At 45.7% G+C, this 12,016-nt stretch overlaps 1 protein-coding gene across 7 annotated transcripts in view; it reads right to left on the reverse strand.

Annotated features, from left to right (window-relative positions):
• Positions 1 to 8,382: 8,382 nt before the first annotated feature.
• BRSK2 (BR serine/threonine kinase 2) overlaps positions 8,383 to 12,016 on the reverse strand; it is a 98,975-nt gene continuing 95,341 nt past the window's right edge. For 2 of the 7 annotated variants that reach the window (XM_075281373.1, XM_075281366.1), the window contains exon 20: positions 8,383 to 10,505. In XM_075281373.1, the coding sequence (XP_075137474.1) occupies positions 10,327 to 10,505 (179 nt within the window). In that variant the 3' untranslated portion in view covers positions 8,383 to 10,326. Of the gene's footprint in view, positions 10,554 to 12,016 lie in introns of all 7 variants that reach the window. The other 5 variants (XM_075281374.1, XM_075281371.1, XM_075281367.1 and 2 more) reach the window with 5 other exon arrangements.

A 12,016-nucleotide genomic window follows, 5' to 3' on the forward strand; every position in this document is an offset into this window, starting at 1 on the left:
TACTTGTTATGGATACCTGGAGTAAAGCTGTATCTAATCCTTCCCCGTGTAGTACTGTGTTTAGATGCAAGTATCTAATCCTACCGCATGTGGTACTGTGTGCAGACGTGTGTATCTAATCCTATGGCGTGTACAACTGTGTGAAGACACGTGTATCTAATCCTCCCCTGTGTGGTATTGTGTGAAGAGGCGCGCATCTAATCCTATGGCATGTGGTACTGTGTGTAGACGCGCGTATCTAATCCTCCCCCGTGTCGTACTGTGTGCAGATGTGTGTATCTAATTCTCCCCCGTATGGTACTGTGTGCAGATGCGCGTATCTAATCCTCCCCCGTGTGGTATTGTGTGCGGAGACGCGTATCTAATTCTCTGACTTGTGGTACTGTTTGCAGAGGCATGTATCTAATCCTCCAAAGTGTGGCAGTGTGCACACACACGTATCTAATCCTCCCCTGTGTGATATTGTGTGAAGAGGCGCGTATCTAATCCTTCGGCTTGTGGAACTATGTGTAGATGCGCGTATCTAATCCTTTGGCATGTGGAACGTGTGCAGACGCGCGTATCAAATCCTTCAGTGTGTGGAACTGTGTGCAGAAGTGCGTATTTAATCCTCTGGTGTGTGGGACTGTGTGCAGACCCGTTTATCTAATTCTACGGCATGTGGTACTGTGTGTAGACGCGCGTATCTAATCCTATGGCGTGTACAACTGTGTGTAGACACGTGTATCCAATCCCCCGGCATGTGGTACTGTGTGTAGACGCGCGTATCCAATCCCCCGGCATGTGGTACTGTGTGCAGACGCGCGTATCTAATCCTATGGCATGTGGTACTGTGTGCACACACACATATCTAATCCTCCCCTGTGTGGTATTGTGTGAAGAGGCGCGTATCTAATCCTTCGGCGTGTGGAACTATGTGTAGACACGCGTATCTAATCCTACTGCATGTGGTACTGTGTGCAGACGCGTGTATCTAATCCTATGGCGTGTACAACTGTGTGCAGACGCGTGTATCTAATCCTCTGGAGTGTGGAACTGTCTGTAGACGCATGTATCTAATCCTAAGGCCTCTGGTACTCTGTGCAGACGCGTGTATCTAATCCTATGGCATGTACAAATATGTGCAGATGCACGTATCTAATCCTCTGGAGTGTGGAACTGTGTGTAGACGCCTGTATCTAATCCTTCGGCATGTGGAACCGTGTGCAGATGCACTTATCAAATCCGTCAGTGTGTGGAACTGTGTGCAGAAGTGCGTATTTAATCCTCTGATGTGTGGGACTGTGTGCAGACCCGTGTATCTAATCCTCTGGCATGTGATACTGTGTGCTGATCTGTGTATCTAATCCTATGGCGTGTACAACTGTGTTAAGACACGTGTATCTAATCCTCCCCTGTGTGGTAGTGTGAAGAGGCACGTATCTAATCCTACGGCATATGGTACTGTGTGCAGACGCATGTATCTAATCCTATGGCGTGTACAACTGTGTGAAGACACGTGTATCTAATCCTCCCCTGTGTGGTATTGTGTGAAGAGGCGCGTATCTAATCCTACGGCATGTGGTACTGTGTGCAGACGCGTGTATCTAATCCTATGGCATGTACAACTGTGTGAAGACACATGTATCTAATCCTCCCCTGTGTGGTATTGTGTGAAGAGGTGCGTATCTAATCCTACGGCATATGGTACTGTGTGCAGACGCGTGTATCTAATCCTATGGCGTGTACAACTGTGTGAAGACACGTGTATCTAATCCTCCCCTGTGTGGTATTGTGTGTAGACGCGTGTATCCAATCCCCCGGCATGTGGTACTGTGTGCAGACGCGCGTATGTAATCCTATGGCATGTATTACTCTGTGCAGACGTGCGTATCTAATCCTCTGGAGTGTGGAACTGTGTGTAGATGCCTTATCTAATCCTTCGGCATGTGGAACCGTGTGCAGACGCACTTATCTAATCCTTCAGTTTGTGGAACTGTGTGCAGAAGTGCGTATTTAATCCTCTGGTGTGTGGGACTGTGTGCAGACCCGTGTATCTAATCCTCTGGCGTGTGATACTGTGTGCTGATCTGTGTATCTAATCCTCTGATGCGTGTATCTCAGTTTGGATATCAGTGTTGTATTGTGCATGTGGAGTGACCATGTGTATTGCAGTTGGAATATGAGTGAAAGTCTTGCAGGTTTGTATTGGCTAAAGGGGGGCACTGTGTTTGGAATGCTGTATCTCAGCAACGGTATGTCCGAGCGAGTTGGAGTCTCGTCTTAAACCTTCCCGGATACCTGAAGTGTCTCTGTACCAAATTTGGTGAAGATCGGTCCAGTCGTTTGGTTCGCATTAGAGCACAGACAGACAGACAGACAAATTCATTTTTATAATATAGGGAGATATATATATACACACTCACACACACACACACACATATATACATATATATATACACACATATATACATATACAATACAGGAGATTCACCTTTTGCTCGGTTTGTCCTCATTGAAGTTAAATGCAATATTACAGAGTCTTTCAGAGAGTTGACACGTACCTCCAGTTACACACATGAATAGTACAGATTTATATAAGAAACTTTGTAATATATCTGTAAGAAATAGAAATATGTTGTGCTGAGTTGCTTTTTACATATTTGTCTATGAGTAGGTGGGAACTGCTAGAAAAGACACACAATCGCTGCTCTTATACTGCTAGGTTGTAGATAAGAGGCTACTAGTACACAGAATATGGCAATAAATCAATGAACTAGCTAGAAGCAGCCTCCTCCTCCACCACTCCCCTCCCCATAGAGTGTCAGGCTGTATAGGCAGACAAATATAATGTATACAAGCAGTATGATTGAAGGTAAGGAGAAGATTTGTTACAATGTTTCTGATAGTAACCTGTGCTATTCATTCGGAGGTAAAACGCTTTAAGTATTGATGATTTATCCATGGGATGGGTCATTTATATCTGACGGGTGGGCCTGAGACCCACCATCCCTCAACCGCAACAACATTCTGCTGAGTAATGTGCTGCTTTTGCTTGGGACCAGGCATAGTGCCGTACATTGTGCAGGGACTGTGCTTGGGATTTGCAGCTTAGCACTATTCACTCGAATGAGACTGAGCAGCAAACAGACCACGCAAAGAATTACCGTGACTTCACCAGCCTGTGAAGTGGAGATGGTGCTCATCTGAGGGCTGCGGCTTTGGGCAGTCGCTCTGTGGGGTCTTAGGTGTTAGACCCCCACAGATATTGATGACCTATTCCAAAGATAGACACATACAGATGTTTAACACTTGGAAACCCTGTTCAGTCCCCAGCAGATCTTACCTGGTGTAGCGGTGAAACTGGCAGCGAAATCCTCCTGCAGTCCAGATACCGTGCCCATAAATGATGCAGCCAATACCATATTCTATAGGCATTCTCCTTATAAGTATAGCTAATAATGGTGGGTACCATACAGTGCCCCCCCTAGTGGCCACTGCTCCATAGTACGCAGTCACAGGGACTCCATACATGTCTGTCTATGCACATGGCTATAATCTGTGCACACTCATGTTTAGGTGCGGTGGAAATGATCGCACTGTGGATATGGCAACATATTGTACTGGGTGAAATCTACAATATAATGGGGGGGGGGGGGGTTGGGTGGTATCTAGGTGCAGTATATAAACTGTATATCCGCTTTTTTTCCAGACACTTTGGTCCATGGGTTGTGTCTGCAGCATTCACTGACTAAGAGTTTGCTGCAATACCAAATACATCCATCAGATAAGGATAGCACTGTTTCTGGAAAAAAAAGAGATTTAGGCTGAGGCTCCACATTGCAGAAATGCAGCTTTTTTTTGTTGCAGATTTTGCTGGATTTTTTTATGAGCAAAATCCAGGATTGGATTGAGCAGAAGGGAGAAGTCTAAGAACTGATATATTTTCCATTCCCTCTGTAGACATTCTTGGCTTTGGCTCTAAAAACCGCAGCAAAATCTGCAACATAAAAAAGCTGCGTTTCTGCAACGTGGGGCCTCAGCCTTAAAGGAAAAAGTCCTAGGCAACCCTTCTAACATACTTTTGTATAATGCACCTGTAGGGGGGGGGGATATCCTATTTACTGTGGCAAGGCTAGTAGTGGTTAGAAGTATGGAACCCAGTAAAGTGACATTAGACTTATGCTTATTTACTGCATGTTTTACTACCTTACATTAAAGTGACACTGGACTTAAGCATATTTGCTGCACGTTTTGCCACATTACAGTAAAGTGATATTAGACATAAGCATATTTAACTGCACGTTTTACTACCTTACAGTAAAGTGACACTGGACTTATGCATATTTGTTGCATGTTTTGCCACATTACAGTAAAGTGACACTGGACTTATGCATATTTGTTGCATGTTTTGCCACATTACAGTAAAGTGACACTGGACTTATGCATATTTGCATGTTTTGCCACATTACAGTAAAGTGACATTAGACAAGCATATTTACTGCGTTTTGCCACATTACAGTAAAGTGACACTGGACTTATGCATATTTGCATGTTTTGCCACATTACAGTAAAGTGACATTAGACATAAGCATATTTACTGCGTTTTGCCACATTACAGTAAAGTGACACTGGACTTGTGCATATTTGCATGTTTTGCCACATTACAGTAAAGTGACATTAGACATAAGCATATTTACTGCGTTTTGCCACATTACAGTAAAGTGACACTGGACTTATGCATATTTACTGCACGTTTTGCCACATTACAGTAAAGCGACATGCTGTTCTCCATCAGTCCAAGCCAAGTACGGCAGATGAATCCATATTTGCGACCTTGACGACTCCACCCCATGAAATGACCACACCAGAGCGCGTTGCGTACATACTGAACAATTTTATTGGCTGTTTTCAGACGTTCATTTTTTTTTTTTTTCTCTTAGAACGCCAATGCGGGTGGGTAACATGCCGCAGTGTGCGCCCACTGGCTTTACAAAACACACAAGGGGAATATTGCTGTCCAGATGCCTACCACCGCCATCCCTACCCTGGAGCCATCCATGTCTGGTCTCCGGGAGGTCATGGGGGCGTAATACTGTAAAATGTGCAAGTGTAGAAAGGCAGGAGGTCAACAGAACATTGGCATTAACTCTTTCAGGAAACCGGCACAAGTAAAAGAGTTACCGCCGGTCACATGCCCTGCCCTTACGTCTCTCCTGCCCCAAAAATTCAGCACCTCATAGTACGTAATACCCTCAGATCATTGTCATTATTTTTCTTTGTTGTTGTTCAAACATATATACAATGGACTAGATATTAAAACCGTAGGGACAAGAGAGAACGAGGAGGGAGCTCGGTGTATACCAAAGATTGAGGCCTTGTTTGATTCTGAAACCTTAAGATGGCGGCAAGATGCGATTTCTCCTGCTGTACCATAGATAAGTATTGTGCTGTCTCTCCCATTCACAGGACATATTCTCAGAAAATCAGATTATTTACATACCAACGGATTCATTCATTGCAAACGTGATCCTTGTACAGCTAATAGCTTAAATATATATATTTATATCGTATTTATAAATAACAGAGACTTTCACACCACACACTGTGCGAAAGGCCTGCGGAGCGATGCGCTGCGTACACAGAGAATGCAGAGCGTGGGGCGGTAGGTATACAGTCTGCAGGCCGGGGGCCAGCCTCTGTATACCATACCAATTCAGCATTGCAAAATATTGTATATACATGCATAGGGCCCTGGGGGTTACGGAAGGACGGCGTGTGGCACAATCCCGTACTTGTAAATTTTACCCCTATCTTTAGTTATTTCATGTTCTAGCGCCAGTCGGTCACAGGGGTAAATAGTTGGTCCTCATTTACCGAAACGTTGTCTTACCCAGAGTTTTTGTTTTCTGAATTGCTTTGGGCAACGTGGCCATAGCGGAAAATGTTAAAGGAACTTTTGTATTAGAAGACTCCATTGAATCATCCGTGATCTGTGATGGAACGTCACAGCAAGTGTTTGATTCTCCCACAGCAACCCCGCAGGAGAAATGAAGTATTACATGGTGTCCACTGAACTGAATGGGTTGTCAGAGCAGTCATGGCTACTCCCTGCTAAACCTCACTAAGGGCCCCTTCACACGGATTATACGCTGACTGATTCGGAACATGTAAATGTTCCGAATCAGCGGCGTTTAAAACAGATCCCATTGCTTTCTATGGGAGCCGGCATACGTGCGCTCCCCATAGAAATGAATGGGCTGCTTTTTTCCATTCATTTCTATGGGGAGCGCACGTATGCCGGCTCCCATAGAAAGCAATGGGATCTGTTTTAAACGCCACTGATTCGGAACCTTTACACGTTCCGAATCAGCCAGCGTATATTCCGTGTGAAGGGGCCCTAATAACTGAGGCCTCATTCACATCTGCGTTGGTAATCCGTTCGGGAGAGTCCACATGGGAACGGACTACCGAACGCAAGCACACGGACCCCATAGACTATAATGGGGTCCGTGTGCTTTCTGCATGGAATATGCGGATGGAAAAGTAGTTCACAATCTACTTTCCTGTCCGAATGACTCATGCAGAGACTGTGCGGAAAGCACACGGACCCCATTATAGTCTATGGGGTCCATGTGCTTTCAATGCACACCGCTTGCCAATACGTTTGGTAGACCGTTCAGGGGGGGGTGTCCCATTGTGGACTCCTCTGAATGGATTACCGACGCAGATGTGAACCAGGCCTTAGATGGAGGATCCTATAATGGATTCTGCTCTAATATTGAAAAAAAGGGTCAAGATGGAAAAAAAAATCATTAAAAAAAGAAGTTCTAACCACCCCATTGTTCCCCCTTATGCTCCCATTCCAAAACTTCCCAGTTCTCCATTGGTTTCTACTTCCGGGTCCGTCTTCACACCAAGGAAAGGACGGCTCAGCTGAGTCTTCACTGCGGCAAGTGATTGGTTCACACTAACGTTCAGGTTTCCGTTCTTTGGGGGCCACTTGGGAACCTAAAAACTGTAAAGCCAATCCACATAAACAGCAGTAAAGACTATAATGGGGTCTGCTGGGTTTTCGCCCGAAAAAGGCAGAGAAGGATCTGGCAAGCAGGACTTTTCTCTCTGGATTTTTCAAGTGGATTGGGGGACAGAATCCCTGAATGGAGACCGAGTGCTAGTGTGAACACAACCTTAGCCTCCATTCCCTGTGTGGTAGGAGGGACCCGGGAGATCTCGCACCTCCTAGCACAAGGCCGGGATCTCAGGAAAGATGGATTCACATGGCTGTATGAATGTGGGGAGTCTACTATTCCTTCTATGCCAGACAACGCTATCACTTATCTCTTCCCGCTCCTTATACCTCATCCCGACATCTGTTACTATAACTCACGCCTTATCGGTATAATACATAGTTAGGATGGTATATAGGGGATGTACGCCAGTTCCGGACTGGAGTAGATCGCCATTCTGGCAGACAGGCCAGAGCACATATAGCACCAGTCGGCGTCTTCATTAAGACTGACATACAGAATGCCAGTCTTTATAAATGACCCCTTATGTATGTCAAAATGTGGGACACGATACGGTACCAAGACCTCATTGGTGGAAATGAGGAATGAGCTCTAGCGCCACCTATTGGAAGGTAGATCCCTATAGATAAATGCATGGTCTTCAAATAAACCTAAGGGCGTAATCTGGGAATAACAGCCAAGCCCGAATAACTCCTCCATCTATCACATAGTATATGATCCCATATAGACCATTCATACAGCAATGTAAATGATGGCGCCCCCTATATACAGATATATAGATTTATGAGTTTCTTCAATCTTCACAAACTCTGTGGGTGATCTAGTGGCTCATGTGCCCGGACCGCCATCCTGACACCATGTGGCCATGGGTCTGAATGACAACTACGACCACATACAGTTTGCTCCCTGTAGACACTCCAAATACAGACAGCTTAGCTCACTTACTATAATAATTTGAATATATGCAACTTAAATGGAAGGGGTGAGAAATACAAGTCAGTTTCTTTGATAAACAGCGCCACACCTGCCCAAAGGTTGAGCCTGGTATTGCAGGTCATTGTCATTGATGTGTATTGATCTAAGCTGCAATACCAGACACATCCCGTGAGCTGGTGCGAGTCAAAGAAGACATGTTTTTTTTATTTTGTCCTAGAGCGTCTCCTTTAAGTGTCTTGTGGCTTTTCAGGTGCCGTGTCACTACAAACCTCAGCATGCCGTGACATCTACAGGCGGGGGGTTCTAGCGTCACGACAGCAGGAAGAACCACGGACTGGACTCTTACTGTTGCACTAGATAAGTGTCTAATATGGCGGCACCTCATCTCATCTCTTATGTGCTTATGGGGGAATAAACCCACCTCCTGTCCAGTTTCCTGTCCATAGGTTAAATGAGCGTAGGTGTGGTGGTGGGACGGGCATTGTCCAGGACACTGATTTGGGGATCCACGCCACATTTCAGTAGCCCCCTGCAGAGCACTGTGTGCAGATGCATATACATATAAGAACCTATGTAAACACTATTTGCAATGCTTTGTGTGCTGCTGGGCTCCGCACGTCTCCCCCTACCATCCGCAGCGCCATCCACAGGCCAGTCTTGCAGTTAGCAGTTAATAATTTAAACACAAAGGATTAACACCCGACCCCATAACTTACAAACCTTATAAAAATAGCCCCAATATTTCACATTATGCAACAGGACATGCCACCCCCCCCTGTTTACATCCCCCAGAAATTATTCCCCACCCCCCGCAAGATGATGAAGAGCTGAGTACCAGGGCACTGCCCTGTATGGGGGGGTGGTGGTTTTTCGGTACAGAACGCAGCTCCTCTTGTAACCCTCTCTGGATGTAGCAATGTGTTCTCTGCACGTGTGTGTGTGTACGTGTGATGTCTACGTGTAAACATAATTAACCCCTTAAATACATTCAGCATTTAAAAACCCTTAATATATTCTATTTAACCCCCTTCGGCCTGAAGAGCCGCACCAAACCATAGGCATTACATTATGGTTCTCGGTTTCTTGAGCGGTGCCGCTAAGCAGGTTGTCCAGGAGTAGAGTTATCATTAAGGTAATAGTAGGAGAGCTCCGGCGACAGAATCACGTGTTCCGACCTTTCGTTCGCTTGTATTACTACTTGATGGTAACCCAACTCCTGCTTGCCTTATTGCCCATCTCAGGAGGAGAGATGTCCCTGCCGCAGGCTTCGAGGAGGAGGATGGCAGGCGCAGGGTGGAGTCGGGGGTCATCTTCTGGCCAGGCGGACAAGAATAGGAGGAGATGAAGGGCGGCTGGTTAGCTTTTTGGGATAATTCCTAGGGGGGGAGGGGGGGTAAAGTGAGGGAGAACACACATGCGAGAAGGAAAGAGTAAAGGATGGAAGAAAGCGGAAGATGGCGGCAATTCGGTGGCCCAAAATGGGACGTCATAGAGAGATGAAATGGAAAACAAACATATAGGACAGAGAAGAAAAGTCATTAATTTGGGAAAGTTGCACCCCGCAGGCAGCAGCCAGCAACGATTGTGCTCCGAGCTCTCTATATACATATTTATAGCCGTATATACACAAACATTCAGTGTCCAGACTATAAAATGATGCACCCATAGCTAGTACTAATACTGGAGATAAAGGCGTGTGCGCCAGTATATACACACGTCCATATATATATATTTACAAAGCAGAAGATACATATATATATATATATATATATATACTTAAGATAAATCCATGTCCATAGTCCAGTCCTATCTACATTCGGGTATAATGGAGCGGATGGAAGAGAACCCATTTCTCAGAGATGGATTGTGCGGTCGGACTGATGAAGATGACGGGTCTGGAAATGGTGGCGATCGTTCCTACCGCAACGTAACATAGTGAGTCGTCACCCTGTGCCCAATGGATATTGCAGTTTAGCTACTTAAAGGCAATGGCGTCTGATGGAGCGCATCAGGGTAAGGCAACCCGTCGCTCTGGCAGCTGCTGTGGTACAACTAGTCTCTCTATGCTGGCGCTTAGGGCATGCTTGGACTTGTGGTTCTACAACAGCTGGAGAGCCAGACGTTGCCCGCAGCGTACCAAGACTGAAATGGTTGCACAATGTCACTGTGTGTACTACAGGCATATGAGACGTGTACCAATTGCAACATTCTCCATGATTATATAGAAGGTCCTTATTCATTTCAGCGGGGTGACACTACAGGTTTTTCTTCCTATAGTGACACTGCCACCTGGTGTTCACTGAGTGCATTGCAGGGCATACTCCCTGTAGTATCATTGGGCTTTAGTGACATCTTGAGGTCACAGTAGGGAATTCCTCTGTTATGTGCCCTGTTTGCTGGGGGAAGAAGCAGGGACAGGGGTCTCCTGAGTGATGACGGGGCTGGTTTTCCTGGCTTTCTCCTTCCCGCTGGCTCCCAGGGGCCCCTGCTCCTTATTATCAGTCGGACGCTGCTTGCTGAGGGGCCCAGGGGCGGGAGAAGCGTGACCATTCTTCTCGTCTGAAAAAAGTTGTTTAAGTACGTCAAAGAAGTTACTGATTGGGCGGCCTAGAGATAGAGAGAAAAACAGGGAAGGGAGAGAGGGGGGGAGGGTAAGAGACAGGCAGAGAGAGAGAGAGAAAGAGACAGCAAGAAGGGGGAAAAGACTCAAAATGAACCCGTTGCCCATACAGACGGGCGGCAGCCATTTTGTCATCCTAGAAAATTGGCAGTCCACGGAAGCCGGGCGAGGGGGTCGTATTTGCAATTTCAAAATGGCTGCCGCTGTTGTTGTATGTGGACAGCAGGGACACTTTAAAGAAAGGGTAAAGAGAGATAATGTAAGGGGCAAAATGGCGGGAAAAGAATAAGGCGAAAAATCAAGATGTGCGAAATGAAGGGGGAGAACCATAACGGAACGAAATGACAACCGAAAATGAGAAGAAAACAAAGATGGGAGTAGGAGTCTGTTCACACCGGCCAGAAAAACAAACGTTTTTCCATTTTTGTCAATGAGACAGAGGCACGGAAATGGCTAAAGACATCTACTAATACTACACTGCCTCTAGGTCTACTTAAAGGGGATGACCAGGTTAAGAAAAACATGTCTGCTCTCTCCCAGAACTCAACTAAATGGAGCTGAGCTGTAATACCAGACACAACCTGGAGTGGCGCTGTTCCTGGGAGAGCGCAGACAAGTCCTAAATATAAATAATATAAATCTGAAAATTTTAGACTATATTTTCTGTATTACGGTTTTCAATATCTCTGTTTGCTGTCATACAGTAAGAACATTCACCGAGTATCAAGTGCTGGAGACCTCTCATATCTGCTCTGTAAGGATTTACCTCTTTAGGCCGGGGCTCCACGGGACGTAAACACCGCGATTTACCCCCAGCGGAGACGCTGCAGGAAAAATCGCGGTGTTGTACAGTGCAAGCAAAGGGGATGGGATACATGCGAATCCCATGCTCACTCTGCGGAAAAAACCCCAGTGCAAGCACGCTGCGATTTGCAAAGCCGTTGCGGCTTTGCAAATCGCAGCATGTTAATTATATGTACGGAAACGCCGGCGGCTTTCCTGTAGATATAATGGGAAGAGAAAGTCCGCAGAGGAAAACTCTGTGAACTTTCTCTTCAAAGCGCTGCGGAAAGAACCGCAATGTGATCACACAGTGGTTCTTTCCGCAACGCAAAGCAAAGCTTGAGCAGGACGCTTGTTTTTTTTTGCCCTGCCTTCCTTTGAAAAATTTGGCAGATTCGGGGAAGAATTTGTTGTAGATTTTGAGGTAGAATCTGCCTCAAAATCAGCGCCAAATTCCTACATGTGAACATACCCTGATACCTGTGTGTCCATCACATGACCAGGACAGATTTTTATCATTGATGAAAAGACAGCAAGTAGAGATCTTAAAAATCCATTAGGAATTTATAAGTAAATGGGACAGAGCTACGGCCCCTACAAACAGCTGATCAGTGAGGGTACCGCAGACCCTCACCAATGTGATATTACTACTGTTACTACTGACAAA

This window comes from Leptodactylus fuscus, chromosome 7, assembly GCF_031893055.1.
Source record: "Leptodactylus fuscus isolate aLepFus1 chromosome 7, aLepFus1.hap2, whole genome shotgun sequence".
In the NCBI taxonomy this organism is placed as follows: domain Eukaryota; kingdom Metazoa; phylum Chordata; class Amphibia; order Anura; family Leptodactylidae; genus Leptodactylus; species Leptodactylus fuscus.